Source organism: Neomonachus schauinslandi, chromosome 10 (assembly GCF_002201575.2).
Source record: "Neomonachus schauinslandi chromosome 10, ASM220157v2, whole genome shotgun sequence".
Classification (NCBI taxonomy): Eukaryota; Metazoa; Chordata; class Mammalia; order Carnivora; family Phocidae; genus Neomonachus; species Neomonachus schauinslandi.
The window spans coordinates 120,939,383-120,966,924 of NC_058412.1; the positions used below are offsets into that span (position 1 = coordinate 120,939,383).

Consider the following 27,542-nt stretch of genomic DNA (forward strand, 5'->3'; position numbering starts at 1 on the left):
AGGGGAGAGGAAATGGAGGATCCCAGGCTCATTTCAGGTCTTTATTTTGATCTACTGGATGCAGTTCACTGACATGAGGAACACAGACCGAGCAATCAGTATGGAAGGGGAGACTGGTTCATTTTTGGATGCTTTGAGCTGCCTGTCAGACATCCGGGTGAGCACTCGGTTCTGGGTGCATCCAATGCCTGTGCTACTTAATTTACGTTTTTTGGTTTTTTGTTTTTTTTAATTTTAACTCCTGCAAAATCCGGAGTGGTCTGATTCCCAGAGTCGGTGTGCTTAAACGACACAATACACAATGCCTGTCTGCGAGGTCCTGGTGTGGTTAAACACTGGACACAGGAGGGGCTATAAAGTGAGAAGAGGGATGGGGGGTGTGGAAGCGGCAAATCTGAGGGCGTGTCCGCGTCTACGGGCACAGCGCCCCCTGGAGTTCCGCAATGCCCTCCATTAAAGACCCTGGCAAAGAGGGGGATACGGAGGAGGAAATTAAAGATGCAGGGAGAAAGAAAACCGCATCACTGATGGGTGTGGCCCCAGGACAGGTTCAGCGCCGCCTGTCCCCGAGGAAGCACCGCCCGCCCCCCCACCCCACTCACCGTCCTCCTCTGTTTGCACCACCAGCTCCTCGCTCTCCATCCGGCCCTCGGGGTTAGACAGCAGCAGCCGCAGCCGGATGGTCATGAAGGGGCGCAGGCCCCGCAGGGTGTAGTGGGAAGAGGTCTGAATGACCTCTTCAGCCTCGTACTGCTGCTGGTTGAACACGTATTGGTACTGCACGGTGAGGTTGAAGCTGTGGCAGCGGGTCACCGCGTAGCCGAACGGTTCCCACTGCAGCGTCAGCTGCCGAGCGCGGATGTCCACAATCTCCACGTTCTGCGGGCCGTGCACGGGGTCTGCAAGACACACACGCAAGACACGGGGGGCTTTGAGGACTGTCCGGAAGCGGGTGGGGGGGATGTTCTGCTAAAACAGGGGTGACCAGCCCTCCAAACTTAGCTCAGCCATAGCCATCATGACTATTGCCACAGAGAATACAATTTAATTAACATTTTTCTGTAAATCGAACTCTTTTCTTCTTACTTAAACGCATGCATCTAAAAGAAAACGTAACTATATAAAGGGAAAACCCGAATCACTTGCCATACGTAAATGTTAGCCATTAAAAAAAATGCAAAATTGTTAAATTCTTAAAGGTTCATCAGGGTACCCTAGAAAACCACCCTGAGTACCACCAACGGCACACACAACACCCCGGGGATATACTAATTGAGATGGTTGCTGGAGTTCTGACCTGCCTTACATTTAATCCAGCCACATCCTCTCCCCTTGGGAAATCAGCCCCCTCACTCTCGTTAACCACACTGAGGTGCACAGGCTGCAAATCCAGCCACAGGCTCAGCACATGGCACTCAGTCTGTCCACACGGTCACAGGCGCCGCTAACTACACCTTGCAATTTCCCCTCCTTCCACTGACAACATGGCTCAGTCAGTTAAGCGTCTGACTCTTGATTTCGGCTCAATTCATGATCTCAGGGTTGTGAGATTGAGCCCTGCGTTGGGCTCCGTGCTCAGAGTGGAGCCTGCTTGTGATTCTATCTCCCCCTCTGCCCCTCCCCCTGATCACACACTCTCTTTCTCTAAATCAGTCAATCTTTAAAAGCAGATATGGTCATGCTTTCACACTCTACTGCTATACCAACCTTTCCCACGTGGTCCCAGACCCCCATATATAACACTGGCTGTCTTATTTTACTACCAATATTCTGTTTATACTTCATGTAAAATAGATGCTTTTGTACAAAACAGATTATAACAAACCAAACACTTAAAAAAAAAATCCCCGCATGTGAAGTCATTCTGTAAATCTTAGGCATTTGTTATAATAGAAGCATAACTTCTTTTGTGATCAGCAACCCCATAAGTTCTTGTGTTGACTATCTTAGCTGGAAGTACTTAAGCACTGGCTAAAGATTAAATCAGTATTTTCCCTCTATACTACCTATTGGACTTTACCAAGTTCTGTCATTTCTTTGGGTTCATCTTTTATTTCATTTATAAAATGGGGATAACAGTAGTACTAACCTCACCAGTGGGGGGTTAAATGAAATGTTGTTTGCAGAGCAGTTAGAATTGTACCTTGAACTTAGTAAGCACTCAATATATGGTGGTTTTTCTTTTGCAGCAATAGGAATAGCGATACAAATAATAAAGTTTCGTATGCTGTCCCTACTCTGAAAGTCTTCTAAATGGCAGTGCTGTGAAGCATCCTTATGAAAAATGACGGATTCTATCACCCTAAGAGCATTTGGGGGTATTTGAATTTAGGGGTATTCGCATTCTGTCTCCTAAGAGCATTAAGGGGTAAGGTCGCCCCTGTGCCACCAATGTAGCAGTAGGAAAGAGGGAGGGACGTGATGCAAACTGAGTTCCCTGACCTGCCCCTAGAGGGAAAAACATCCTGTGAACTGTGTCAGAGCCTTGCCAAGGAACACACTTCCAAGCAGTCTTCTTTTGAGCAGGATGCCCAAAAATGTCAGGGAGCCTGGCAAACCAGCCCAGACCTGCACCCATGCTGCTGGGGACAGCGAGCAGCCTGGCTCTGGATCGACTGAGTTCACGGTCACTCGTACAGCCCAATTATTCATGTTCACAGGTCCTTTGTGTAAAAGAGAGCCAGCGTTCCAAAAGCAAATGGGTGACTTTAAAAATGTGACATTGAACAAGCTGTTGCTGAGGGTGCATTGTGCTGAGCCCACACAGAATAAGGTGAAAAGTGTGGTCCCCGTAGTGGGGGTGGGGGGAGGTTATGATGTGGTTTAACAAGTCCTGATGGCATGAGGACAAAGGTACAAGTACAGGATGAGTGAGAAACCGCTTGCCTGGGAAGTCTGCACCTCCCCACTGGCCTCGCCCAGCTGGAGCCTTTCTGCAGGTCCAGATGCCAGAACTCTCCCAGCCCCGCTCAGGACCTCACGACATGCCTCCTCCGGGGGTGCCTTCAAAACGGACGCCACACCCCAATAAGATCATCATTCCTCGGGCTCTCTCACCTCATCTCCTTAGAGAGTGAGAACGGCAACATGTAAGACCCTTTTAAATCCAAGAGTTGACCATCTTGTTAAACATCTTAAGATGTACCAAGCCCAATAAACCCCTGGCCAGACTTATCAAAAAGAAAAGAGAAATGACCCACATCAACAAAATCATGAATGAAAGAGGAGAGATCACAACCAACACCAAAGAAATACAAACAATTATAAGAACATATTGGGGCACCTGGGTGGCTCAGTTGGTTAAGCGACTGCCTTCGGCTCAGGTCATGATCCTGGAGTCCGGGATCGAGTCCCGCATCGGGCTCCCTGCTCGGCAGGGAGTCTGCTTCTCCCTCTGACCCTCCCCCCTCTCATGTGCTCTCTCTCTCTCTCATTCTCTCTCTCAAATAAATAAATAAATAAAATCTTTAAAAAAAAAAAAAGAACATATTATGAGCAACTCTGTGCCAGCAACTTGGATAACCTGGAAGAAATGGATGCATTCCTAGAGATGTATCAACTACCAAAACTGAACCAAGAAGAAATAGAAAACCTGAACAGACCTATAACCACTAAGGAAATAGAAGCAGTCATCAAAAATCTCCCAAAAAACAAAAGCCCAGGGCCAGATGGCTTCCCAGGGGAATTCTACCAAACATTTAAAGAAGAATTAATACCTATTCTTCTGAAACTGTTCCAAAAAGTAGAAATGGGAAGAAAACTTCCAAACTCATTCTATGAGGTCACCATTACCTTGATCCCAAAACCAAAGACCCCATCAAAAAGGAGAATTACAGACCAATATCCTTGATGAACATGGATGCAAAAATTCTCACCAAAATACTAGCCAATAGGATCCAACAGTACATTAAAAGGCTTATTCACCGCGACCAAGTGGTGAATTTATCCCTGGGATTTATCCCTGGACTGCAAGGTTGGTTCAACATCCACAAATCAATCAACATGATACAATACATTAACAAAAGAAAGAACAAGAATCATATGATCCTCTCAATAGATGCAGAAAAAGCATTTGACAAAGTACAACATCCTTTCTTGATCAAAACTCTTCAGAGTATAGGCATAGAGGGTACATACCTCAATATCATAAAAGCCATCTATGAAAAACCTACAGCGAATATCATTCTCAATGGGGAAAAACTGAGAGCTTTCCCCCTAAGGTCAGGAACATGGCAGGGATGTCCACTATCACCACTGCTATTCAACATAGTATTAGAAGTCCTAGCCACAGCAATCAGACAACAAAAAGAAATCAAAGACATCCAAATCGGCAAAGAAGAAGTCAAACTCACTCTTTGCAGATGATATGATACTTTATGTGGAAAACCCCAAAGACTCCACCCCAAAACTGCTAGAACTCATACAGGAATTCAGTAAAGTAGCAGGATATAAAATCAATGCACAGAAATCAGTGGCATTCCTATACACCAACAACAAGACAGAAGAAAGAGAAATTAAGGAGTTGATCCCATTTACAATTGCACCCAAAACCGTTAAGATACCTAGGAATAAATCTAACCAAAGAGACAAAGGATCTGTACTCAGAAAACTATAAAATACTCATGAAAGAAATTGAGGAAGACACAAAGAAATGGAAAAACGTTCCATGCTCATGGATTGGAAGAACAAACATTGTGAAGATGTCAATGCTACCTAGAGCAATCTACACATTCAGTGCAATCCCCACCAAAATACCATCCACTTTTTTCAAAGAAATGGAACAAATCATCCTAAAATTTGTATGGAACCAGAAAAGACCCCGCATAGCCAGAGGAATGTTGAAAAAGAAAAGCAAAGCCGGCGGCATCACAATTCCGGACTTCGAGCTCTATTACAAAGCTGTCATCATCAAGACAGTATGGTACTGGCACAAAAACAGACACACAGATCAATGGAACAGAATAGAGAGCCCAGAAATGGACCCTCAACTCTATGGTCAACTCATCTTTGACAAAGCAGGAAAGAATGTCCAATGGCAAAAAGTCTCTTCAACAAATGGTGTTGGGAAAATTGGACAGCCACATATAGAAGAATGAAACTGGACCATTTCCTTACACCACACACAAAAATAGACTCCAAATGCTTGAAAGACCTCAGTGTGAGACAGGAGTCCATCCAAATCCTAAAGGAGAACACAGGCAGCAACCTCTTCGACCTCAGCCGCAGCAACTTCTTCCTAGAAACATCGCCAAAGGCAAGGGAAGCAAGGGCAAAAATGAACTATTGGGACTTCATCAAGATAAAAAGCTTTTGCACAACAAAGGAAACAGTCAACAAAACCAAAAGACAACTGACAGAATGGGAGAAGATATTTGCAAATGACATATCAGATAAAGGGCTCATATCCAAAATCTATAAAGAACTTATCAAACTCAACACCCAAATTACAAAGAATCCAATCAAGAAATGGGCAGAAGACATGAACAGACATTTTTCCAAAGAAGACATCCAAATGGCCAACAGACACATGAAAAAGTGCTCAACATTGCTTAGCATCAGGGAAATCCAAATCAAAACCTCCATGAGATACCACCTCACACCAGTCAGAATGGCTAAAATTAACAAGTCAGAAACGACAGATGTTGGCGGGGATGTGAAGAGAGGGGAACCCTCCTACATTGGTGGTGGGAATGCAAGCTGGTGCAGCCACTCTGGAAAACAGTATGGAGGTTCCTCAAAAAGTTGAAAATAGAGCTACCCTATGACCCAGCAATTGCACTACTGGGTATTTACCCCAAAGATACAAATGTAGGGATCCGAAGGGGTATGAGCACCCTGATGTTTATAGCAGCAATGTCCACAATAGCCAAACTGTGGAAAGAGCCAAGATGTCCATCGACAGACGAATGGATAAAGAAGATGTGGTATATATACAATGGAATATTATGCAACCATCAAAAGGAATGAGACCTTGCCATTTGCAACGATGTGGATGGAACTGGAAGGTGTTATGCTGAGTGAAATAAGTCAATCAGAGAAAGACATGTATCATATGACCTCATTGATATGAGGAATTCTTAATCTCAGGAAACAAACTGAGGGTTGCTGGAGTGGGGGGTGGGGTGAGAGCAATGGGGTGGCTGGGTGATAGACACTGGGGAGGGTATGTGCTATGGTGAGCACTGTTAATTGTGCAAGACTGTTGAATCACAGATCTGTCCCTTGAAATAAATAATGCAATATATGTTAAGAAAAAAAAAAAAAGAAGATAGCAGGAGGGGAAGACTGAAGGGGGGAAATCGGAGGGGGAGATGAACCATGAGAGACGATGGACTCTGAAAAACAAACTGAGGGTTCTAGAGGGGAGGGTGTGGGAGGATGGGTTAGCCTGGTGATGGGTATTAAAGAGGGCACGGTCTGCATGGAGTACTGGGTATTATGCACAGACCACTACATCAAAAACTAATGATGTAATGTATGGTGATTAACGTAACAATAAAAAAAAGAGGTACCAAGCCCATGTCAAATATTTTCTGGGGGATTTCCAATGTGCCCTTAAAGCACAAATGAAGCTATAAAAACAAAACACTGTTGATGGCCAACTGCACGGTGTTGGGTTCTATCACCTGCATCATCTTGTGACCCTGTGAGGGAGGGACTGACTGCCAGCCCCACTTTACAGATGAATAAACTGAGGCCAGAGAGGGCCAGGAACTTGTGTAGAGTAGCAAGACCAGCAAGTGGCAAAGTGGAGTTTTTGAACTTCTATCTACCTGACTGCATGCCTAGTGTGCAAAGTCTGAAGCCATGCCTGACCAGAGGGGTCTGGAGAGAGTCCGGGCAGGTGCCACGCATGCCCTAGAGGGAAGTGGAGCCAGCCTCTCCCACCCCCTCTCCTGCGCTCTGCCTGCCACCCTGCCCCTCCCTGCTGGAGCTGGGCCATACCCTCTCCTGCTTTCACTCCTGTTCACTTTGTCTCCTCTCTGAAGATGTCCTTGCTGAGTCCCTGGGCAGAGCTCAGTGGCTCTTTCTTTCTCCTCTTGTTCACTGTTTCTTTATATATTTGTTTTTCGCAGTCGGCAGCTTTTCAAAAGTTGGCCCTGGCCGCTAGAATGTAAGCCCTGTGTGTCAGAGCAGGTGCGCTGTCTGCCCGTCCCAGGAGCCTGCATGCAGCCCAGAGATGTGCACGGGAGGGCCCCAGGGAGTATCAAGCCAACGGACAGATGCCCTGTTTTGTAGACCTCACCACCATCTGTGAGGAAAGCATCACTAGTCTCGTCTGAGAGGAAGGCGGAGCTCTGTGGGCTGTGCCACATAGTGAGTGCGCGGCTGAGATCTAAGTCCCCCAGGGTCCAGTGCCCCTGTGTTTGCGCTGCGCTGGGATAGCACAGGGCATGGAGTCAGCACGAACCTGAGGCCATCTGGGGAGGATGCTGGGAGGAGGCCGAGAACTGAGGCAGAAATGCTTGACCCTCAGGAGCCAGGGGCCCGCTGGAGAGGGTGATGCGGGACTCCGTCACACTTAGTGCTCAGCTGACCACTGGCCTGTCTTCCCACTGCTGGTCTCAGCTTCTCCAGAATTCCCCCCACAGCTCACCTGCGCAGCTGTGCACTCAAACACCTTTCTGCTCTTCTTAAAGGAGGTAGCAGGCAGAGGCACCTTTTCCAAGAGGGGAAGGGATGGTGCAAGCCTGCCACGGGGCAGAGACTCCCTCCCAGAGCGGGAGGGTCAGGGCACTGGGAACATTACTTGCTTCCTTTGAAGCCCATGCCTCTGTCCTCAGGCCACAGGGAACAGTGGAGCCTGGCGGAGCGCGGCTTGAAGCCAGACTCTGGCGCTCACTAGCTGTGTGACCTTGGGCAAGGGCACTTCATCTCTGAGCCTCCATTTCCTCGTCTATAAAGTGGAAATTATTGCACTAATCTCAGAGGTCTGTTAATGAGTATAAAATGAGCTGTAAAGGGAGAGAGAAAATTGCCTCTGTCTAACAGTGGGCATTCCTCCTAGAGAAAATGGCCTTTCTTGGAGAAATGCCTTAAGAAATTTATTTGGAGCACAAGCTGCATCCCCAGGGCCCTGGGATCAGTTGTGCTCAGCCTTCAGAGGAAGAGAAAAATGAATCCACTTGTTGGCTGGGGTTGAACAGGAGAAGATGGGGGCGAACAAGGTGGTAGAATGTTCCCGGGAGCCCAGTGTGCCTGTTCTCTGTGTGACTCTGAGATCTTCAACAGGGTTCTCAAAATAACACAAAAGGGTTTGGACCTCCTGTGGATTCTAGAAAGGACTGAGATCTGCATGCCTCCCTTGGGCCATTGAAATACCACCTGGGAACACAGGGACCAGAGTCCGAAGGCACTTGGGAAATATGGCCACATGTGTTACTGATAACCTTGAGGCATGACTTTGGGGGTTTCCCAGAGTACGAAAATTAAGAAGATCAAGGAAGGCTCAGTTCCTATGCAAAAGGCAAGACCTCCAGTAGAGCTGTGGGTTAGACAGGTGTGGATGAAAGTGTTTGAAAGTTTGAGAACTCCCACTCCAGAAAGGGAAAGACAGTGGTTACTGATGACATAGTAACTGCGCTAGGCACCTGCATGCTGAACAGAATTCTCTGGCATAGAAAATCAGGGCCAACAAAGGCACGTGACTGACCCAGAGCCACACAGCCAAGTCCCCAGCTCTGGGCTCCCACGGCACTTTACACAGATGTCCAGCCCACTCAGCATTTGTCACACTTTCTAGGAACTGCTTGTTCATTTATCTGTCACTCCTCCCAGGCTGCCAGGGACCACATTCTGTTTGTCCAGCAAGCCCCAACACATGGTGCAGGGTCTGTCAAGGGGCCAGTTCATGTCTATTAAACCGTGATGAACAGATGGTGACCTGTTCTTGGGAACTGAGCTCGGACCCTTGACTCTACAGTCCCAGTTTCGTCCCCGCCACGATGTCACAGCGTCTTTATGGTGAACATATTTATTTTTGCATTCAAGCAAGAAGAGTGTCCTGAAATCCACACAATGAAAACTAGTTTTCAAAATGTGTCATGGAAGCATTCATGCTTTTAGTCTGACCCCTCCCCCTAAGCCTCAGCCTCCAAACCCAGCTTCTGCTCTGGTAATTGTCTGTAGCACGGAGAGTCCTGGGTTTACACTGGGGTCGGTGCAAACAAGTTGGAAATTGCCGAGAAAGCCTCGTGTGTGCAGTGGAGATTGGTTTGTTGAATTTACATCTCCCATGTAAATATGTCCAAGCTTCGAGCCTAGGGTGGTTTCAGCCACCAGAGAAGGCCATGCCCACATAACCTTCTTAAATAACAGCCTCCAGGCCAATGAGAAGACAAACAGTGGGAAGAGAGTGTGGCTTGTTGGGGAAGCTGGAATATCTTCCTCTGATGAAAAATCCAAGCAGCTTGGCCTCTGGGTAAACTTTCTCTCTGCCCTTATACCTGACAACTGGGGCCCTGTCCTGAGCCCCGTGCATTAAGGAGCCCACTCTAGCCCTCTTTGGCCTGTGCCCTCCTCCTGCAGCAGGAGTCAGAGGGCCTTTAAAGCATCCATCTGCATCCCGTGCTCCCTATTTGGACCAGGACCCAGGTACCTGATAGCCCCAGAATTCCCTGCCCCAGTGCCCCAAATTCACTTCTGGGTCCTGTGTGAACCTCTTCCTTTGGTCTGCCCTTCCTCAGACTATATCCCATGTGTGTGCATCCCTAGGCCCAAGGGGTAACCAAAGAATGGTCATTTGGGGGGAGTGAACAGAACCTGGACATGAGGACTGAAGTGGCCACACAGGTTTGTGTGAGGCTTTTAGTGGGGAGGGACAGAGTCAGAGGAAAGGAGAAGGAAGGGGGCCACGGGCTCTAACTGTTCTTGCCCCAGACCCTATTGTGTTCTTGCACAGGTTAGGGACAGATGTGTGTGTGGGTCTGCATGTGACTGACTGACTCATGTCTTCAGAAACCCCCTCATTCCCACAGCTGCCTCTGGAAGGCAGGCTGGTCCTCCTGACCTCCGAGCACTTCTCCTCTTTTGCATGTTAGATCTTACTAATGTACCATTTCTTCCCGAAGTGCCATTTTCAACCTAATACCTGAGACCAATCTGCAACCTATACCCTCCCACCTCCAAACTCCCTTCCTCGTTTCCCCCAGGTCACTCCTCAAAACCTACATTGGGAAAGCCAAGCATCACATCCTGAATCCTCCCATACCTCCCTGCTCTTGCCCATGTTCTTCCTGCTGCTTGGGATGCCATTGGCAAATCCCTAGTCAACAGATTCCAGGCCCAGCACCAAAGCCACCCTTTCCTTGTAACTTTCTCCAAAAGCCTTCCTTGTCCAGGTGCAATGGATGCCTCCATCATGTTTTCTTTAGCCCAGTAGCACATCTCCTCTGTACATCTTCTCAAACTGTAAGTTAGTCATTCATAGGCTCCATTCACATTCACCTGCTCCCATGTGAGTCCTTAGATCTCTTCATTTTCATAACTAGAACACATGGCTGCTTAATAAATAAACTGAGGAATGAGTAAAATATAGAAAGTAGGTGATGGCTGAAGACCAAACCAGAATTAAGCTCCTCCCTGCCGCAAGGGAAAAGAAGTACGGGGTGGGGCACCTGGGTGGCTCAGTTGGTTAAGCGACTGCCTTCGGCTCAGGTCATGATCCCGGAGTCCTGGGATCGAGTCCCACATCGGGCTCCCGGCTCAGCGGGGAGCCTGCTTCTCCCTCTGACCCTCTCCTCTCTCATGCTGTTTCTCTGTCTCTCTCTCTCTTTCTCTCAAATAAATAAATAAAATCTTTAAAAAAAAAAAAAAAGAAGTACGGGGTGAATCAGGACTCTCTTCACACTCCAATTGTGAAGGTAGTTATGTGGTTAAGTCAGAATTTGAGGCTTTTTTGTTCTCTGTGGGCAGCTTCCATTCCTACTGTCAAAGGCAATAGCTGTAGAATCTCCTAATGACCTTAATCAAGGCAGAACATCTTATTAAAAAAAAGAGCAGCAAAGCAGATTTCCAAATCATGAATTTTCTATTTATTCATCTTTGCATGTGGAGTTGGCTGTAACATATGTACTGTTCAAAGTTGAACCTACATTGAGATAATTTGGGGCATGGGGCTGAAAATGTGGAGGTGGATAGCTTGTATGTAAAATTAATTTTTTATCCATTTGGAGATGCAATTTGAATTCCTTTCAAATTAAATTGCAATGGAGTCCTAGGCAGCTGGAAACATTATTGCCAGTATAATTTGACACTGCAAGAGCAGTAATACGTTGACAGATATTTCGATGTGACCATTAATTTGCAATTTCTGCATGGAAATGATACACGAAGGGAGAAAAAGGTAAAAGGAACAAAATTAAAATCCATCTTCCTTCCAGCATCATCCAAACCCACTTTCGTGCTTACTTTCCACCACCTCCTTTACTTTGTTGCAGATGCTTGGTGGACAAGAATTTGTTGACTGTTACCACAGACATCTTATAGAAGGAGGCAAGAACAGGAATCCAGAGGCTTCTGTGGAGAATGCTGGTACACTCACCATAGAGAGTCACCGGGTCCTACTCATCCTGATGAACGGAGTCCTGCAAGGCTGGGAACATTACCTTGTGAGAAGGTGACTCGCTGCTATTTCTTGTAGCAGTGAAATAAAGAAGGTAATTCCTGTACATGTTCACTGACTCATTAATTAATGAAAAACTACTCTTGAGCACTGGAGATGCCATGGCATAGTACAAACAACACTGGCTCTGTGAACACCTGAACCTAAAGCAAGTCATGTGTCCCATCTGCATCTGTGCTGCATTTTTTTTTTCCTATGCAGAACGTGGGTGGTATTCCCTACCTTTCAGGGCTGTAAGGGGAACTAAGGAGAGTCTCCACCAAGCTCTTAGGTGGGACTTGACACAGCTGTGCTCCCTCAAATACAGCTCCCACCTACGGAAGGGAGGCAGGTGGAAGAGCCATTAAGATAGAATAGGAGTCCTGTAGGTAACTGGCCTGGTTCTCGATCTCATTGGTTGTTGGGTTCATGCTTTTAACCAACTATGGTTAGGAGCCAGCAAGCTTCCATTAATGCGCCTTCAGATACTGCTGTATCTAGTCCTTTTTTTTTTTTTTTATTACGTTATGTTAATCACCATACATTACATTAGTTTTTTTTACTTTTTTTATTTTATTATGTTAATCACCATACATTACATCATTAGTTTTTGATGTAGTGTTCCATGATTCATTGTTTGTGCATAACACCCAGTGCTCCATGCAGAACGTGCCCTCCTCAATACCCATCACCAGGCTAGCCCATCCTCCCACCCCCCTCCTCTCTAGAACCCTCAGTTTGTTTCTCAGAGTCCATCGTCTCTCATGGTTCGTCTCCCCCTCTGATTTCCCCCCTTCATTCTTCCCCTCTTGCTATCTTCTTTTTTTTTCCTTAACGTATATTGCATTATTTGTTTCAGAGGTACAGATCTGTGATTCAACAGTCTTGCACAATTCACAGAGCTTACCAGAGCACATACCCTCCCCAGTGTCTATCACCCAGTCACCCCATCCCTCCCACCCCACCCCCCACTCCAGCAACCCTCAGTTTGCTTCCTGAGATTAAGAATTCCTCATATCAGTGAGGTCATATGATACATGTCTTTCTCTGTTTGACTTATTTCGCTCAGCATAACACCCTCCAGTTTCATCCATGTCGTTGCAAATGGCAAGAGTTCATTCCTTTTGATGGCTGCATAATATTGCATTGTATATATATACCACATCTTCTTTATCCATTCGTCTGTCGATGGACATCTTGGCTCTTTCCACAGTTTGGCTATTGTGGACATTGCTGCTATAAACATCGGGGTGCACGTACCCCTTCGGATCCCTACATTTGTATCTTTGGGGTAAATACCCAGTAGTGCAATTGCTGGATCATATGGTAGCTCTATTTTCAACTTTTTGAGGAACCTCCTCCATACAGTTTTCCAGAGTGGCTGCACCAGCTTGCATTCCCACCACCAATGTAGGAGGGTTCCCCTTTCTCCGCATCCCCGCCAACATCTGTCGTTTCTGACTTGTTAATTTTAGCCATTCTGACTGGTGTGAGGTGGTATCTCATGGAGGTTTTGATTTGGATTTCCCTGATGCCAAGCAATGTTGAGCACTTTTTCATGTGTCTGTTGGCCATTTGGATGTCTTCTTTGGAAAAATGTCTGTTCATGTCTTCTGCCCATTTCTTGATTGGATTCTTTGTTCTTTGGGTGTTGAGTTTGATAAGTTCTTTATAGATTTTGGATATGAGCCCTTTATCTGATATGTCATTTGCAAATATCTTCTCCCATTCTGTCGGTTGTCTTTTGGTTTTGTTGACTGTTTCCTTTGTTGTGCAAAAGCTTTTTATCTTGATGAAGTCCCAATAGTTCATTTTTGCCCTTGCTTCCCTTGCCTCTGGCGATGTGTCTAGGAAGAAGTTGCTGCGGCTGAGGTCGAAGAGGTTGCTGCCTGTGTTCTCCTTTAGGATTTGGATGGACTCCTATCTCACATTGAATTCTTTCATCCATTTTGAGTCTATTTTTGTGTGTGGTGTAAGGAAATGGTCCAGTTTCATTCTTCTGCATGTGGCTGTCCAACTTTCCCAACACCATTTGTTGAAGAGACTTTTTTCCATTGGACATTCCTTCCTGCTTTGTCGAAGATTAGTTGTCTAGTCCTAATTTCTACGAACACATCTTGAACCTCTGAGATGGGACAGGCATTAGGGGTTCATGTGAATAAGACAGACACTTTTTTGCCTTCATGAGACTCATGCTCTAGAAGGAGATGCAGACACAGCAGTGTGATGAACGGAATGATGAAGCCTGAAGCGCCTTTTTGCAGGGGAAGTGCTGGGCTTCCTGGAAGCACATGGCAGAAAGACAGAGCCGAGCACTGGAGACTCATCTGAGCCCACTGACTCATGACTCGTGCACAACACATTCTTTTCCATAGACACCAGAAGCCACCAAGGACATTTGAGGTGAGTGAAGGTTAATGATCCTCCCACAACTGATTAGGTTATAATAAAAGCAAGTCTCAGGCCAAATTCTATGACATGGATGACCACTTATTACACAAATGTTTATTAGAAGCAGACACAGAACAGGTCACACCATCTATTCTGTAAAGTTCAAGGAAGTCCCAGAAATCTGTCCTTGCAGAAGTTGGCAAGCGTTTTTCTTTTCTTTTCTTTTTTGTAAGGGGCTTAGATAGCAAATGTTTTAGGCTTTGCAGGTCAGACAGTCTCTGTTGTGATTGCTCATCTCTGCCACTGCAGTGGAAAGGGACACAGATTATCCGCACACAAAGGGGTGTGGCTCTTTCAATAAAAGCTTATTTACAAAAACAGGTAGCCAACACCAGAGCTGTCCTTTGCCTACTTCTGTTCCAGGGGCAAAATCAATTACCCTTCTAGTAACATCAGTAAACCAGGAATCCTCCTTATGCAATGGGTGACCAGGGCTGTTTGGGAATCAATCACCCTAAGTTCAAGGCTAGAAGTCTTACTGGGTTCTCCTTCATTATGTATGTCTGGAAAGAGCTTTAAAAATATCTTGGCCAGCCCACATATTTTGATTACCTTCAATTTCACTAATTAGAGCCCACTCATACTACTTATTATTATGCTAGTCAACAGGTCCCCAATTTCAACCACAACAACCAATTTCTGACACTTAGCATGCTAATTAACAAAATGAGGGTTAGCGATCAAGATCTGGCATCGGAAACACCTGGGCAATGCAGCATTGTCTCTGGAGGAGGAGCTTCTTGACAGGGATACCAACAGATTTTCAATGAACCATGTGTTCTTGATTGGAAGGCTGGAAGCACTGGGTTTAACCTATAACTACAGCTTAACCTAGAATTCATCCATAACATTCCACTGTTAAATATTTGAGAGTAACTCATTGACAATGTAATGTGGAGTCTGGAAGCCAAGAAGTCTCTCCTGAAAGAAAGGGCCTTGGGCAAATGATGAATAGGATTTAACCAGGTAAAGAAGCAAGGTGTGCGGGGAATAGGAGAGGGAGGCTAGGGGGTGGGAAGGTTAAACCCTGGGCAGAGGAGACAGCATATTTAAAGTTCAAGAGCCAAGAACAAAGGAGCAAATAGTCATGCAGATTCTGACACAGGAGTAGACAAGCCATGGGAACAGAAATCCCCCATCCCCCACTCAAGCCCCCACCCCACCCCACCCCACCCCACCCCGCCCCACCCAGTGATGAGTTAGGCCAGTCTGGATGTTAAACATTCTTTTTTTTTTTTTAAAGATTTTATTTATTTATTTGACAGAGAGAGACAGTGAGAGAGGGAACACAAGCAGGGGGAGTGGGAGAGGGAGAAGCAGGCTTCCCGCCGAGCAGGGAGCCCGATGCGGGGCTCGATCCCAGGAACCTGGAATCATGACCTGAGCCGAAGGCAGGCGCTAACGACTGAGCCACCCAGGCGCCCCTGGATGTTAAACATTCTAACAGCCCCTCATACCATTCCTAAGAAGTAAGTGAGAATAACAACAAAAGCAGTTGTGACGTTGTGATATGAGTATTCTTTGCCAAAAGTAAAGCACTGGACAAACTCAATCTTTTAATAAACATTTCTGAGCTCCCACCACGTGCCAGGTATTGTACAGGATGTAAGAGTGAACCAAACATCCAAAAATCCTCCCTGCCCTTAAGGGGATTATGTTTTAGTGCAGCGGGGGGATGATATAATACAGGAGATAATCAGAAAATTAGAACGTCAGGTGGTAGAAAGTGCTCTAGAGAAAAATCAAGCAGGGAAGGGAGACCGGGGGTTCAGGAAGCCTTGTGCCTAACATCTGACCTTGATTCCAGGTCCTGCTCCCTGCTCCCTGATCTCTTCCCTGACACTCAAGTTTTCCTAGACCCAGTTTAGCTTGAAATATATACTGAGCACCTGTAGGGTGGCAGGCTAGGTGCTGGGACACAGTGTGAACAAAAACAGACCCCGTCCCCGCCTCTCCTGAGCGTAAACTCGGGAGGGGAGTCAGACTTAAACAACCATAAAGGGAATCGGATGTGTGGGCTAACAAAACTGCAGGTTGCAGTAAGAGTTTTAAAGGGAAGAGAGAAGGGGCGAGCTGGACGAAGACGGCAAGCCAGGACGTTCCCGTACGGCAGTCACGGAAGACCATTCTGAGGAGCTGACACTGTGCCTGAAGGTTGTCACTCTTTCCTCCTCTCTCTAGTCCTACCTCTCTTCCAGCTTCCAGTCATTCCCTGGGCCTCAGTTTCTCTGGGAAAACCTGCTCTCAAATGCTCATCTCACCCACAGTTGGATTAGCTGTGCTGCCTCAGGATCCGTGAACTCGGCCAGGATATAAAACAGGGGCCGATGAGGGCTGTCCTGACGGCCCTAGGCCCTCAGTCCTACAGCTAAGCAGCTTGGGGCGTGGATGGGGAACCAAGAGGCAGATGCAACCTAGGCTCCAGAAGGACCCACCCGTGGGGGCCATGGACCTCAGGCCCAGAGTGAGCATGACAGCTGCCACCCAAGCACCCTGGGCCATTTACTGAGCCACTCTCTTGCTCCAAACACTCCCATACTATTTTGTGCAGCTGGGGCTAGGATCTCTGCTCCCCCACCTGGCTCCATGCTCGTCCCCGCCAATAGGGGACCATAGAGGGACGCTGCAAGGCTGAAGGAGGAAGAACAGGCTTCCTGTTTCTGGGTGCATCACTCCAACATCACTCCTTCACCCCGGGCAAGTTCAGTCTGTCTCAGCAGTTAGATCTGGTCTGCGGTTTCCCCAACACTTCAAGAGCCAGCCGCAGAGACCTCAGTGCCTGCCAACAAGTGCTCTGTCTTCCAGTCTTTTAATTGTTTATGATTCCAGCCCATTCTCTTTGTTCTGTCCAGAGCTGGCAGTGCCTGCTTCCCACGGGGGCTACACTGGTGTAATACCTTCACCTTCCCTTTGTACCTTGTCGGTTTCCCAGCCAATTCTTTATATCTAGTTAACCAGAAGGTCTCTAGACTTGCTCAGTTCATGGTGCCCTTGCTGTTGGGGTAATTTTTCACAGAGTTCCTAACCAAAGAAACACCTGTTTCATTTATTAGTTAGTCCAAACAACTTAATAAGTATTTATATCCTAACAACATAACAGTGGTTTGAGAAAACATTACACACAAAAGACAAAATACTGTAATGTCACTCTGTAACAGCCACAGTTACTTGCTCCTGGGACGCATGCATCTGTTGAGCACTGAACAAGCCACTCCTATTTCCTGCCCCAGGTGGACTTTTGTGCAATACTTGTTTTTCATCATACCAGCTACTGGAAGGCCGGCTTTGCAAAGATACAATGGCATCCAAGGAATGTGGCTCAGTCTAAAGCTGAAACTGTGGACCACCTCTACTTAGTAGTTTGTATGGTGTTGGACAGAGGACACGGTGTTTCATGATCTTTTAAGATTAAAATCTAAAATGTCCTCACGTGATACCTCGGCAAGTTCACTGTGGTGTCCTGGGCTGCCCCAGTGCGGTTTGAGAAACATGGCAGGAAATAACTCCTTACAAGCAATCCTCTCTACTAAAATAAGTGGTGTGATTTATCTGCTAACGAGGCCTTGACCAATGCAGGACCCCACTGCCTGAACTTCATGAACATTCTGTGTCTTCATCTTTCCTCTCCCAGAGCTCCCTTCTGCCTGGGGACCCCCTGACCACCCCCTGACGTCCCAACTGGCACTGTGTATCCCAGCGGAGGCTCAGACCAGTGCATCCGGTGTTAAACTGGGGAGCAGGGTGTTGGGCCACACCTACTTCCACAGTGATTGCCCGGGTGCTCAGATGCCAAGAAGAATTAAATGGACACGGGCACAAGATGGCAGCCTGAAAATAAAAGCTTTGGAATGTTTAAAAATTACTTTGGTGGCAGAGGAAATCAGGCTGGAAAGAGAGAAGCAATTTCTAAATTACATGGTTTCAGTTTCCAGAGAGGAAAAGAGTTTCAGAGTGGGAGGGAGGAGAAGGTGAGCCCACAAGGTCCTCTGGGTTTCAGCTCAGTTCACAATTCATGGCAAGTCTACCTTGTCTATTTATAAAAAAAAGCAAAACAAAAAGAGCCCCAGGAAACTAAAAGGAAAAGCTGGAGGAAGACTGAAACCTGAAGCATCTCTGATGGTCAAAAGCCACGGAGAGCTGGGCCCAGGTGAGGCATTAAATATTCTGAACGCTGCACTTCTCCTCGGCAAACGGTCTGCCTGTGAACGAAATGGGCGGTGGAATTAGGCAACAGTCTTCCCCGTAGCCAATATGGCCATCACTGTGATGCTGGTGAAGGGCTGTGTATAAACCCCATTGTTTCTAGAATATGTAAAACAAATAAACAAAAGCAGTATCTCCTGATTGGACTGTTTGTCCCTCCCTCCCAGAACTATTACCCTCTCTTTTAGTTGGAGAGTTTGGCTTTTTATATTCAGATCTGGGGCTTTTCAAAAGCCAAGGCTGCTCACAGCTGAGAACCCCCCCCACCCCAGGACATTCTTTTTTTTTTTTTTTTTCTGGTTTTACCATTTATTTTTTTTTTAATTTTTTTTATTCTTATGTTAATCCCCATACATTACATCATTAGTTTTAGATGAAGTGTTCCATGATTCGTTGTTTGTGCATAACACCCAGTGCTCCATGCAGAATGTGCCCTCCTCAATACCCATCACCAGGCTAACCCATCCTCCCACCCCCCTCCCCTCTAGAACCCTCAGTTTGTTTTTCAGAGTCCATCGTCTCTCATGGTTCGTCTCCCCCTCCGATTTCCCCCCTTCATTCTTCCCCTCCTGCTATCTTCTTCTTTTTTTTTTTCCTTAACATATATTGCATTATTTGTTTCATAGGTACAGATCTGAGATTCAAAAGTCTTGCACAATTCACAGCGCTTACCAGAGCACATACCCTCCCCAGTGTCTATCACCCAGTCACCCCATCCCTCCCACCCCACCCCCCACTCCAGCAACCCTCAGTTTGTTTCCTGCAATTAAGAATTCCTCATATCAGTGAGGTCATATGATACATGTCTTTCTCTGTTTGACTTATTTCACTCAACATAATACCTCCAGTTCCATCCACGTCGTTGCAAATGGCAAGAGTTCATTCCTTTTGATGGCTGCATAATATTGCATTGTATATATATACCACATCTTCTTTATCCATTCATCTGTCGATGGACATCTTGGCTCTTTCCACAGTTTGGCTATTGTGGACATTGATGCTATAAACATCGGGGTGCACGTACCCTTTCGGATCCCTACTTTTGTATCTTTGCACCCCAGGACATTCTTGATCTCCCAAGGAATAGCATTAATCTATAGACACTACTCAGGGCTGCCGGGCCTTGAAGAGTCCTGCTGTGTCAGCAGGCCCAGAAATGCCTACCAAGCTTTTTTATGATGTCCAAAGCTTTATTCTTTGAAACATATAAGAGGAGAATTAAATTGAAGGGAAAATTTCAAACAAAAACCACTGTCAGGTGAAGGAGGCTCATTCTCTGTTGGGTCTCATTTGGGACTCACATAGGCATTGAGAAAGGACAGGTGACAAAGCAAACCTGTCTATTCCAGTCACCTTGGGGCCAAGAGCCAAGAAGGGAACCCCAGTAGAAGAGGGAGCACAGAGGAACCGTAGCTGGAAGACCCCTTTACCCCTGCCTGCCTGCCTCACTCGCTGGTAAAGCACCCTCACTCACTGTGAGTGTGTCTCAGCAGGGGTGATGGCCTAAAATGCACAAGTGGAGTTTCCTGGCTGGCCCCTGTAACAGCAGTGCCCCCTGGCCACGACACTGTGAGATATAATCCAACCACGGGCTCTTACAGAGCCAGCAAATGATCACCCTTCGTATCAGAACTGTGAAGAGGTAGGTCACTGTCCTTCCCCTTGACTTTCAACTTTGACGCACCCTTCTACGGGCTGCCCCCGGACACATGGGAGCTCTCCCATCTCCAGGGTCACCAGTCACAATCCCCTCCCCACTGTGCATCTCCCCTCCATCTGCAAAGAGCTTTGCTCATGTCCCTGATGTTTTCGCACTTTGTCTCTCCTGACAACAAAATCTGTTTATGAAATGTGTGACCTTGAATAAGTAATTTTACTGTGGGAGGAGTGGCTGGGGTGTTGTCAGGCTTGCCCACATAACTTGCTTTGACCAATATAGTATTAGTGGATGTGACATGAGGGAGGCCTCAGGAGCTCTTGCATGGGTTGGCTTGGCTCTGACGCATCCATCAGGGAAAGAACATACCTTGAGCAGTTGCTGCCCCTTCAGCCTGGGCCCGCCCATAAACACACATGAAGCAGACCTGAGCACAGCACGCAGCTTGGAACCAAGCCTGGCTGAGCCCAGCCTAGATCAGACAGGCTCCTCTAAAAAAATTTGTGCCAAGACGATGGGTACAACGTTTTTTTCCCATTTCTATTTTAATGTACGTTTCTCTAATACTAATGAGCTTGGTGATTTCTTCATATATCCATTGGCCTTAGTTTTCATCTTTGTAAACTCCCTTTCATATCCTTTGTTCAAGTATCTACTCATTTGTGGGACTTCTTTGTATATTCCAGATTTTTTTTTCCCTGTTAATTCTGTTCATGGTGATCTGTGATAAATAAAAAGCCTTTATTTTTGATGCACTGAAGTCAACCAAATTTTTAAATGGTGTTTCATTATTTTAAAACATTTCTGCCAAATGACAGACCTAACATCTATTCTCAAATTTCTCTCACGTCCCAGGCATACATCAGGTTACGCTTTTCAGTTCCTTGAAGTTAGGTGTGTCCATGGGGCTGACTTTGCCCAGTGATATGTGAGAAGAGATGGTCACTTTCAGGGTAACTTTAAAAGCCCAGGTCAGACTTGTCTGTCTCACTTTTTCCTACCCCAGAAGCACTTACTGTAATGAAGCCTTCTTTAGCCTGGGACCCTGAAAGCTGGAGGGAAAGAGTCATCCCATGGTCATCCCTATGGAGAGGGAGAGAAAGAGAGAGAGAGAGATGGAGGGAGGGAAGAAGGGAGAGAAAAGAGGAGGAAGAGGGGGAGTGGGGGAGAGAGAGAAGGAAGGAAGTGGGGGAGGGAGAGAGGGGCACTCATTTCTGTTACCACACTGGTTTTACAATTACAGCTTTAGAGTATATAGAAAGTATTTAAGGGCGCCTGGGTGGCTCAGTTGGTTAAGTGACTGCCTTCCCCTCAGGTCATGATCCTGGAGTCCCGGGATCGAGTCCCGCATTGGGCAACCTGCTCAGCAGGGAGTCTGCTTCTCCCTCTCCCGCTCCCCCTTCTATGTGCGCTCTCTCTCTCTCACTCTCTCTCTCAAATAAATAAAATCTTAAAAGAAAAAAAAAAAGAAAGAAAGTATTTAAATCTGGCAGGGCGAGTCCCCCCCACCCATCTTTTTTTTTTAAATCCCTCCTCAACGCCGACTGCTAACTATGGATCTTTAGTCTTCTATATGCATTTTAGAGAAAGTTTATCAAGTTCCTTAAAAATCCAATAGGAATTTCCATTGACATTGCATTAAAATTATAGGTAAATGTGGGATGAGAATGGACTGTTTCTACATTTATTCAGATCTTCTTTTAGGTCCTTTATTAGTTTTCAAGTTTTCTCCATTGAGATTTTTGTAATTCTTGGGCTAGTTAAACCCTAAATATTTGATAATTTGTATTGCAATTGCTTCAAATTAGATTTTCAAGTTTATTACTGCTTTTGAGGAGAGGCTTGCCATTGATTTTAATTGTGTGTTTAATTTTATGCCATTTTATCTTCTGTCTGGCAACCTTGTTGAAATCTCTTGTTATTTCTCATTTTACGTATATTTCTAGGAGGATTACCACACCATCTACAAACAACGAGTTTTATTTCTTCCTTTCCAATCCTCACACGTCTTATCTTTTTCTTTCCTTAAAGTGTGGGCCAACAACCCCAGCATTACGTTAAAGAGCAACTGTAAGTGGGCATTTTTGTCTTCTTGATCTGGAAAGGACGGCACCATATTAAGTATAATGTTTGCTGAAGGATTTTGGCTTGTCAAATTCGGCAGTTTAAAAAAGTTTCCCGGGGCGCCTGGGTGGCTCAGTTGGTTAAGCGACTGCCTTCGGCTCAGGTCATGATCCTGGAGTCCCAGGATCGAGTCCCGCATCGGGCTCCCTGCTCAGCAGGGAGTCTGCTTCTCCCTCTGACCCTCCTCCCTCTCATGCTGTCTCTCATTCTCTCTCTCTCAAATAAATAAATTAAAAAAAATCTTTAAAAAAAAGTTTCCCTCTCCTTTTCTCTCGGTTTTAAAAAAAATCATCATAAATTGGTACCGACCTTTATTAAATTCCTTGTCTCATGGATTGAGACAATCATGTGATTTTTATCCCTTAGTATATTAATGTAGTAAATTACACTAATCTCGAAACAAGCTCACTCCTGGGATAAGCCCACATGAATCCAATTATTATTTTTGTAAAAGACTCTTGGGTTCGTTAGCTAATATTTAGGTTAGGATGCATTTTCCATATATTCATATATGAAATGGGCCTCTATTTTTCTTTTCTTGTATTCTTATCAGATTTTGGTGTCAAGAGTCTAGTAACTTCATAAGAGGAGCCAAACAACTTTTCTTATTTTCAAGAAGAAATGGCACAAATTAAAAATTAAGTATTCTTTAAAAGTTTGTTTAAACTTATTCTTTAAAAGTTTAAAAATTCACTTTTAAACCATGCAGGCCCGGCATTTTTGAGGAAGAAGGCTTGACTACCATTCCAAATTCTTTCATCTTATAGGTCCATTTCAATGTTCTCTTTCTCCTCATGCCAATTTTGTCCTTTTAAGTTTTCCTGTAACTGGATCTACTTAATGTAAAGTTTCAAAGTTAAAAGCACATAATTCATTATATTCTTGTGGGGCTTTTTTGAATATTTGTATTTATTGCATTTTTTATTGGTTTGCTTTGTTTTTTTTTAGTATTCTTTTCACAGAATCAGCATTCATTCTTTTAAACTCCTATTACTGTTGATTCTTATTTTATCAATTTCCTTCCTCTTGTTTCTTTGGGCTTTTACTGATACTCTCGAGTGTTTAGCTCATTTTTTAACATTTAAAATAATTAGAGATCCACAAAAAGTTGCAAAGAAATGTATAGGAAGGTCCCACCTACCCTTCACCTGGGCACTCCTAATTTAGCAACTCATGTAACTCTAGTACAATATCATGAATAGAAAATGGATGTTGGCACAGTACAGAGTTTATTCAGACTTATACCTGCACTCATTTGTGAGTGTGTGTTTAATTTTATGCCATTTTATCATGGGTGTGGGTTCATGTAAAAACCATTACAATCAAGGTACAGAACTATTCCAGCCGAAGGCTCCCTCGTACTACCCTTTGAACCGGCAGGCCACCCTCTCCTCCCTACCACCTGAAACCCCTGGCAACCACCAATCTGCTCTCCATCAGTTTATGATTTCGAGAATGGTGCATAAGTGAAACAATACCGTATGTCACGCTTTGAGATTTTCTTTTCCACTTGGCATAATTTCCTTGACTACATCCCATTTGTTGCTTCTTTCAGCAGTTGGCTCCTTTTTATTGCCATGCAGTAGTTCATGGTCTGGGTGGCCCACCGTTTGTTCGATCATTCACCCACTGAAGGACATCTGGGTAGTTCCCAGGTTAGGGCTATCAACACATCTGCTATGGACATTCACACAAGTTTCTCTGTAAATATGTTTTCACTTCTCTGGGATAAATGCCCAAGAGTGTACAATTGCTGGATCATAGGGTAATTTCATTTTCAGTTTTAAGAAATAGACAAACTACTTTCCAGAGTGGGTAGACCATTTCACATTCCCATAAGAGACCCGGCTCCTTCACATGCTCACCAGCATTTGGTGTTATCACTAGGGTTTCTATCATCTATTCTATTCAGATAGGTGAATAGTGTGATGTCTTGTAGTCTTCATTTGCATTTCCCTAATGGCTAATGACGCTGAACATCTTTTCATGGGTTTTTTTTGCCATCTGTATATCCAGCTCATTTGTTTTTAACTTTTGTTTTCCAGTAAATGAATTTAAAGCTCCAGATTTTCCTTTAAGTATTGTTTTAGCTCTGTTCTACAATAGACACGTGCTCTTCTTTCATTATTATTCACTCCATGGTTCTTTGTGCTTTCCTTTTTAACCCATGTTATTTAGTAATGTGTTGTTTAGTTGTCAAATTCCTGTGATTTTTAAAGCTGTCCTTTAGTTATTAATGTCTGATTTTATTATGTAACAGTTCGGGAACATCATCTGTGTGATATGGATTCTTTAGAATTTAATTGGGCCTCTTTTATGGCCTAACACGTTTTATTTTTGTGATTATTTTGTATATGTTCAAAGATGTGTTTTCTCTTTTTGGGTGTAGGGTTCTCTGTATTAAAATTATTTAATTTGTCAATATATTCATAAGCTTGAGTTTGTGAATTATATTTTTCAGATCTTCAACATCTCTGTTTATTTTTGTTTAAATAGACTGATCTCCTAATTTGGTCATTAACTTGCTTCCATCTAGAATGATGTCCACGGCCATAACAACCACCATAATTTGTGAGTGCTTATCCATTTCATGTAAAATTTTAAATTCTGCATGCCGGGCACTTGACCAAGCACTTTGCTTAAACTGTATTTACTTCTCAAGTTGCAAATCTCAATGTCCCATTGTACAGATGAGAGAGCCTAGAAGCAGTGACCACATCATGCACCCACCACAAGGGAGAGCTGACATGTAAATGCAGATGTGTGTACTAAGTCTATGCTTTCAGTGACTCTCCCCTAGGACTTGGTGTGTTCATTTGCAAAAGGAAGACATTAGGAGAATTTTTATGGTTCATTTTTAGTTTAAGAAATTCTCCATTATTATCATTATCTGAGTTAGCATTTACTGAGCTCTTGCCATGCAAGTTCTAGGTTCTGTGCTAAGCATGGTATCTGCATCACGTCATCATCCTCACAGCCACCCTGTAAGATAGGTATTTAAATCCTAATGTTGGGGTGCCTGGCTGGCTCAATCGGTTAAGTGTCTGCCTTCAGCTCAGGTCATGATCCTGGAGTCACAGGATCGAGCCCTGCATTGGGCTCCCTGCTCAGCAGGGAGTCTACTTGTCCCTCTGCCCCTCACCCTGCTCATGTTCTCTCTCTCTCACTCTCTCTCTCTCAAATAAATAAATAAAACCTTAAAAATAAAATCCTAATGCTACAGATGCGGAGAAGAGCGCTCAGAGAGGTTTCCCAGCTAGGATATGAAATTGGTGGTGATGACTCCAGGGCCCATGTGTCTAATCACAATGCTAGACCTTGGTCTTTCACACCGAGCTAGAAGTTTCATATACAACGTCTCGTGTAGCCGACAAGAGCCTTGAGAGGGAAGAAGTTGTTTCCTGAACACATCTATCCAATCAACAGTCCTCTGGTTGACCCTGGGGACTCCTGAAAGAAGTCCCCTACCTTTCTTACTTGATGGACTTATCCCTTTCAATTGCTTAGAATCTGAAGTAGAGCAGCCTTTCTTGATTGTCCCAGGGTACCAATACTCCTAGATGCAGCACCTTGTCCTTATCCAAGTGCTGTCCCAGGGTACCAATACTCCTAGATGCAGCACCTTGTCCTTATCCAAGTGCCTTCACACTGTTAGCTCCTTTCTTCCTCTTCACCAGCCCATCTCAATTCCCCACCTCCTAGGGAGGCACAGCCCCCCCTCTGCCCACATTGCTGATCCTCACCTGCTTCGTCCCAGAGAAGTCCCACCCTAAGATGCACTGCCAAGCCAGCTACAATTTATAGTATCCTTTAAATGAGGAGATGTGGGCTTTTCCCACTCATCCCCACCCTTTGATCTACCTGCTTTTTCTCCCTCCCCACAGTCCCCTGGAGTAACGAGAGAAAAGCAGTGAGTTATTACCATGTTAAGCTGCACTAAATGGCTTTATATTATGGTTAGAGACCTCTGGAGAAATAACAATGAGATCACTACATCTTTTGTTCTCAGAAAAATAATGTGGCAAAAAGGCACCTCTAATCCTCTGTTTTAATTTGTTTTTATTGATCTCTTTCAAAATTAGGGAAACAAGTTTTCTCACTGCAAACGTTATGACAATGCATGGGGAGGTCCTAGTTATAAAGAGTAATGAAACTAGGGCTGGGAAGAAGCATCTTTTCATAAGGCTGGGGGGGGATGGTGGGCGAGCAAGCACCCATGAAAGGAAATACACAGAGAAAGGAAACCCACAGGAATTACTGGTTAACTGTAAGTGGTGGGCTCATGAGTGATGTCTCATCAAAAAGGCCCTCCATGACCGCAATCAAAAATACTACCCACTCCCCAACTACCATATTACTATCACATCTATCTTATTTATTTTCTTGGCACTTGTCACTTACAGAAATTATCTCATTTATTATGGAATTTATGGAATCTACTTTCCTGATATCCTCTACCCTAGCCTGAAAAATGAGTTGTACGAGAAAAATAACTTTGTATATTTGTTTTTCTGCTATTTCTCCAGTGCCTAGAACAACACTTGGCACATAATAGGTAGTCAAATAGTTGGATGGCTGGATGTCTGGCTGGCAGGATGGATATGTGGAATAAATGTTTTTCTCTGCCTCCAATCTTCTGTGATTTCTAAATTTCCTATAATGAGCAAAAATTACTTCTCTAATTAGAAAAAAAGAAAACAGGGGAAAAAAATAGGTTAATTGTAGCATCATCTCTTCCTACAAACCTCCCATTTCCTCAGACACAAGTGGGTGTTCATGTTCCTCTTCTGATCTCCCAAGAGTGTCTATACCTCTCCCTGGATACCAGGCTTTGTCATCCTAACGACGCTAAACATTTCTGTACATTTCCTGTCTTTCCCACCGGAGTCTGAGGTCCCTGAGTGTCAGGTTCATAAACTGTCAGAGCAAAAAAGAACTTAAAATCAAAGGTCCAACTTTCTCTCTTAGAGATGAGGACAATGAGACTCAGAGATGATCCATCCAAACTCAAGAGCAAAAAATAATCCAAAGGAAAAAAAAAAAGCCACGTTCTCCATGTCCTATTTTCTTTGTTCTAATTGTCCTAGGTCATTTGGTATGTCTGTAGCAGATCCAGCACTTTTACTGGGAATCGAGACCTACTGCCTCTGTTCGCCTGGCTCGTCGGGCAGTGCCTCTGCGTCTGCACACTCACATTTCCTATTTCAGGGCATCTGCTCAGCTCCTGAAAGAAGAGGAAGGGCGGGCAAGTGGAAGGACTGCACCTACACCTTCCCTCCTTATTCCGCAGGTCCTTGCGTGTGCCATCCTACCCCTCATGCCCAAAGAATCAACAAGGAGAAGAGAGGAAAAAAACCGATTCTCTGGCAGCTGTCAGGAGATACGCAGACCATTCACAAATAGTTTTTCTGATAAATATGTACAGAGCCTCTTTCAGCTTTGCCTTTGGAGTGACAGTGCTCCAGTGAGGAAGAAGTAGTTTAGCTCTAAAAAGAACTTCAGTAT

The 27,542-nt window shown here is 44.9% G+C and overlaps 1 protein-coding gene across 1 annotated transcript in view; it reads right to left on the bottom strand.

Annotated features, from left to right (window-relative positions):
* PTPRT (protein tyrosine phosphatase receptor type T) overlaps window positions 1–27,542 on the bottom strand; it is an 831,114-nt gene that overhangs the window by 420,921 nt on the left and 382,651 nt on the right. Inside the window, exon 8 of the mRNA XM_044919044.1 lies at window positions 603–899. Within this exon, the coding sequence (XP_044774979.1) occupies window positions 603–899 (297 nt within the window). The remainder of the gene's footprint in view (window positions 1–602; window positions 900–27,542) is intronic.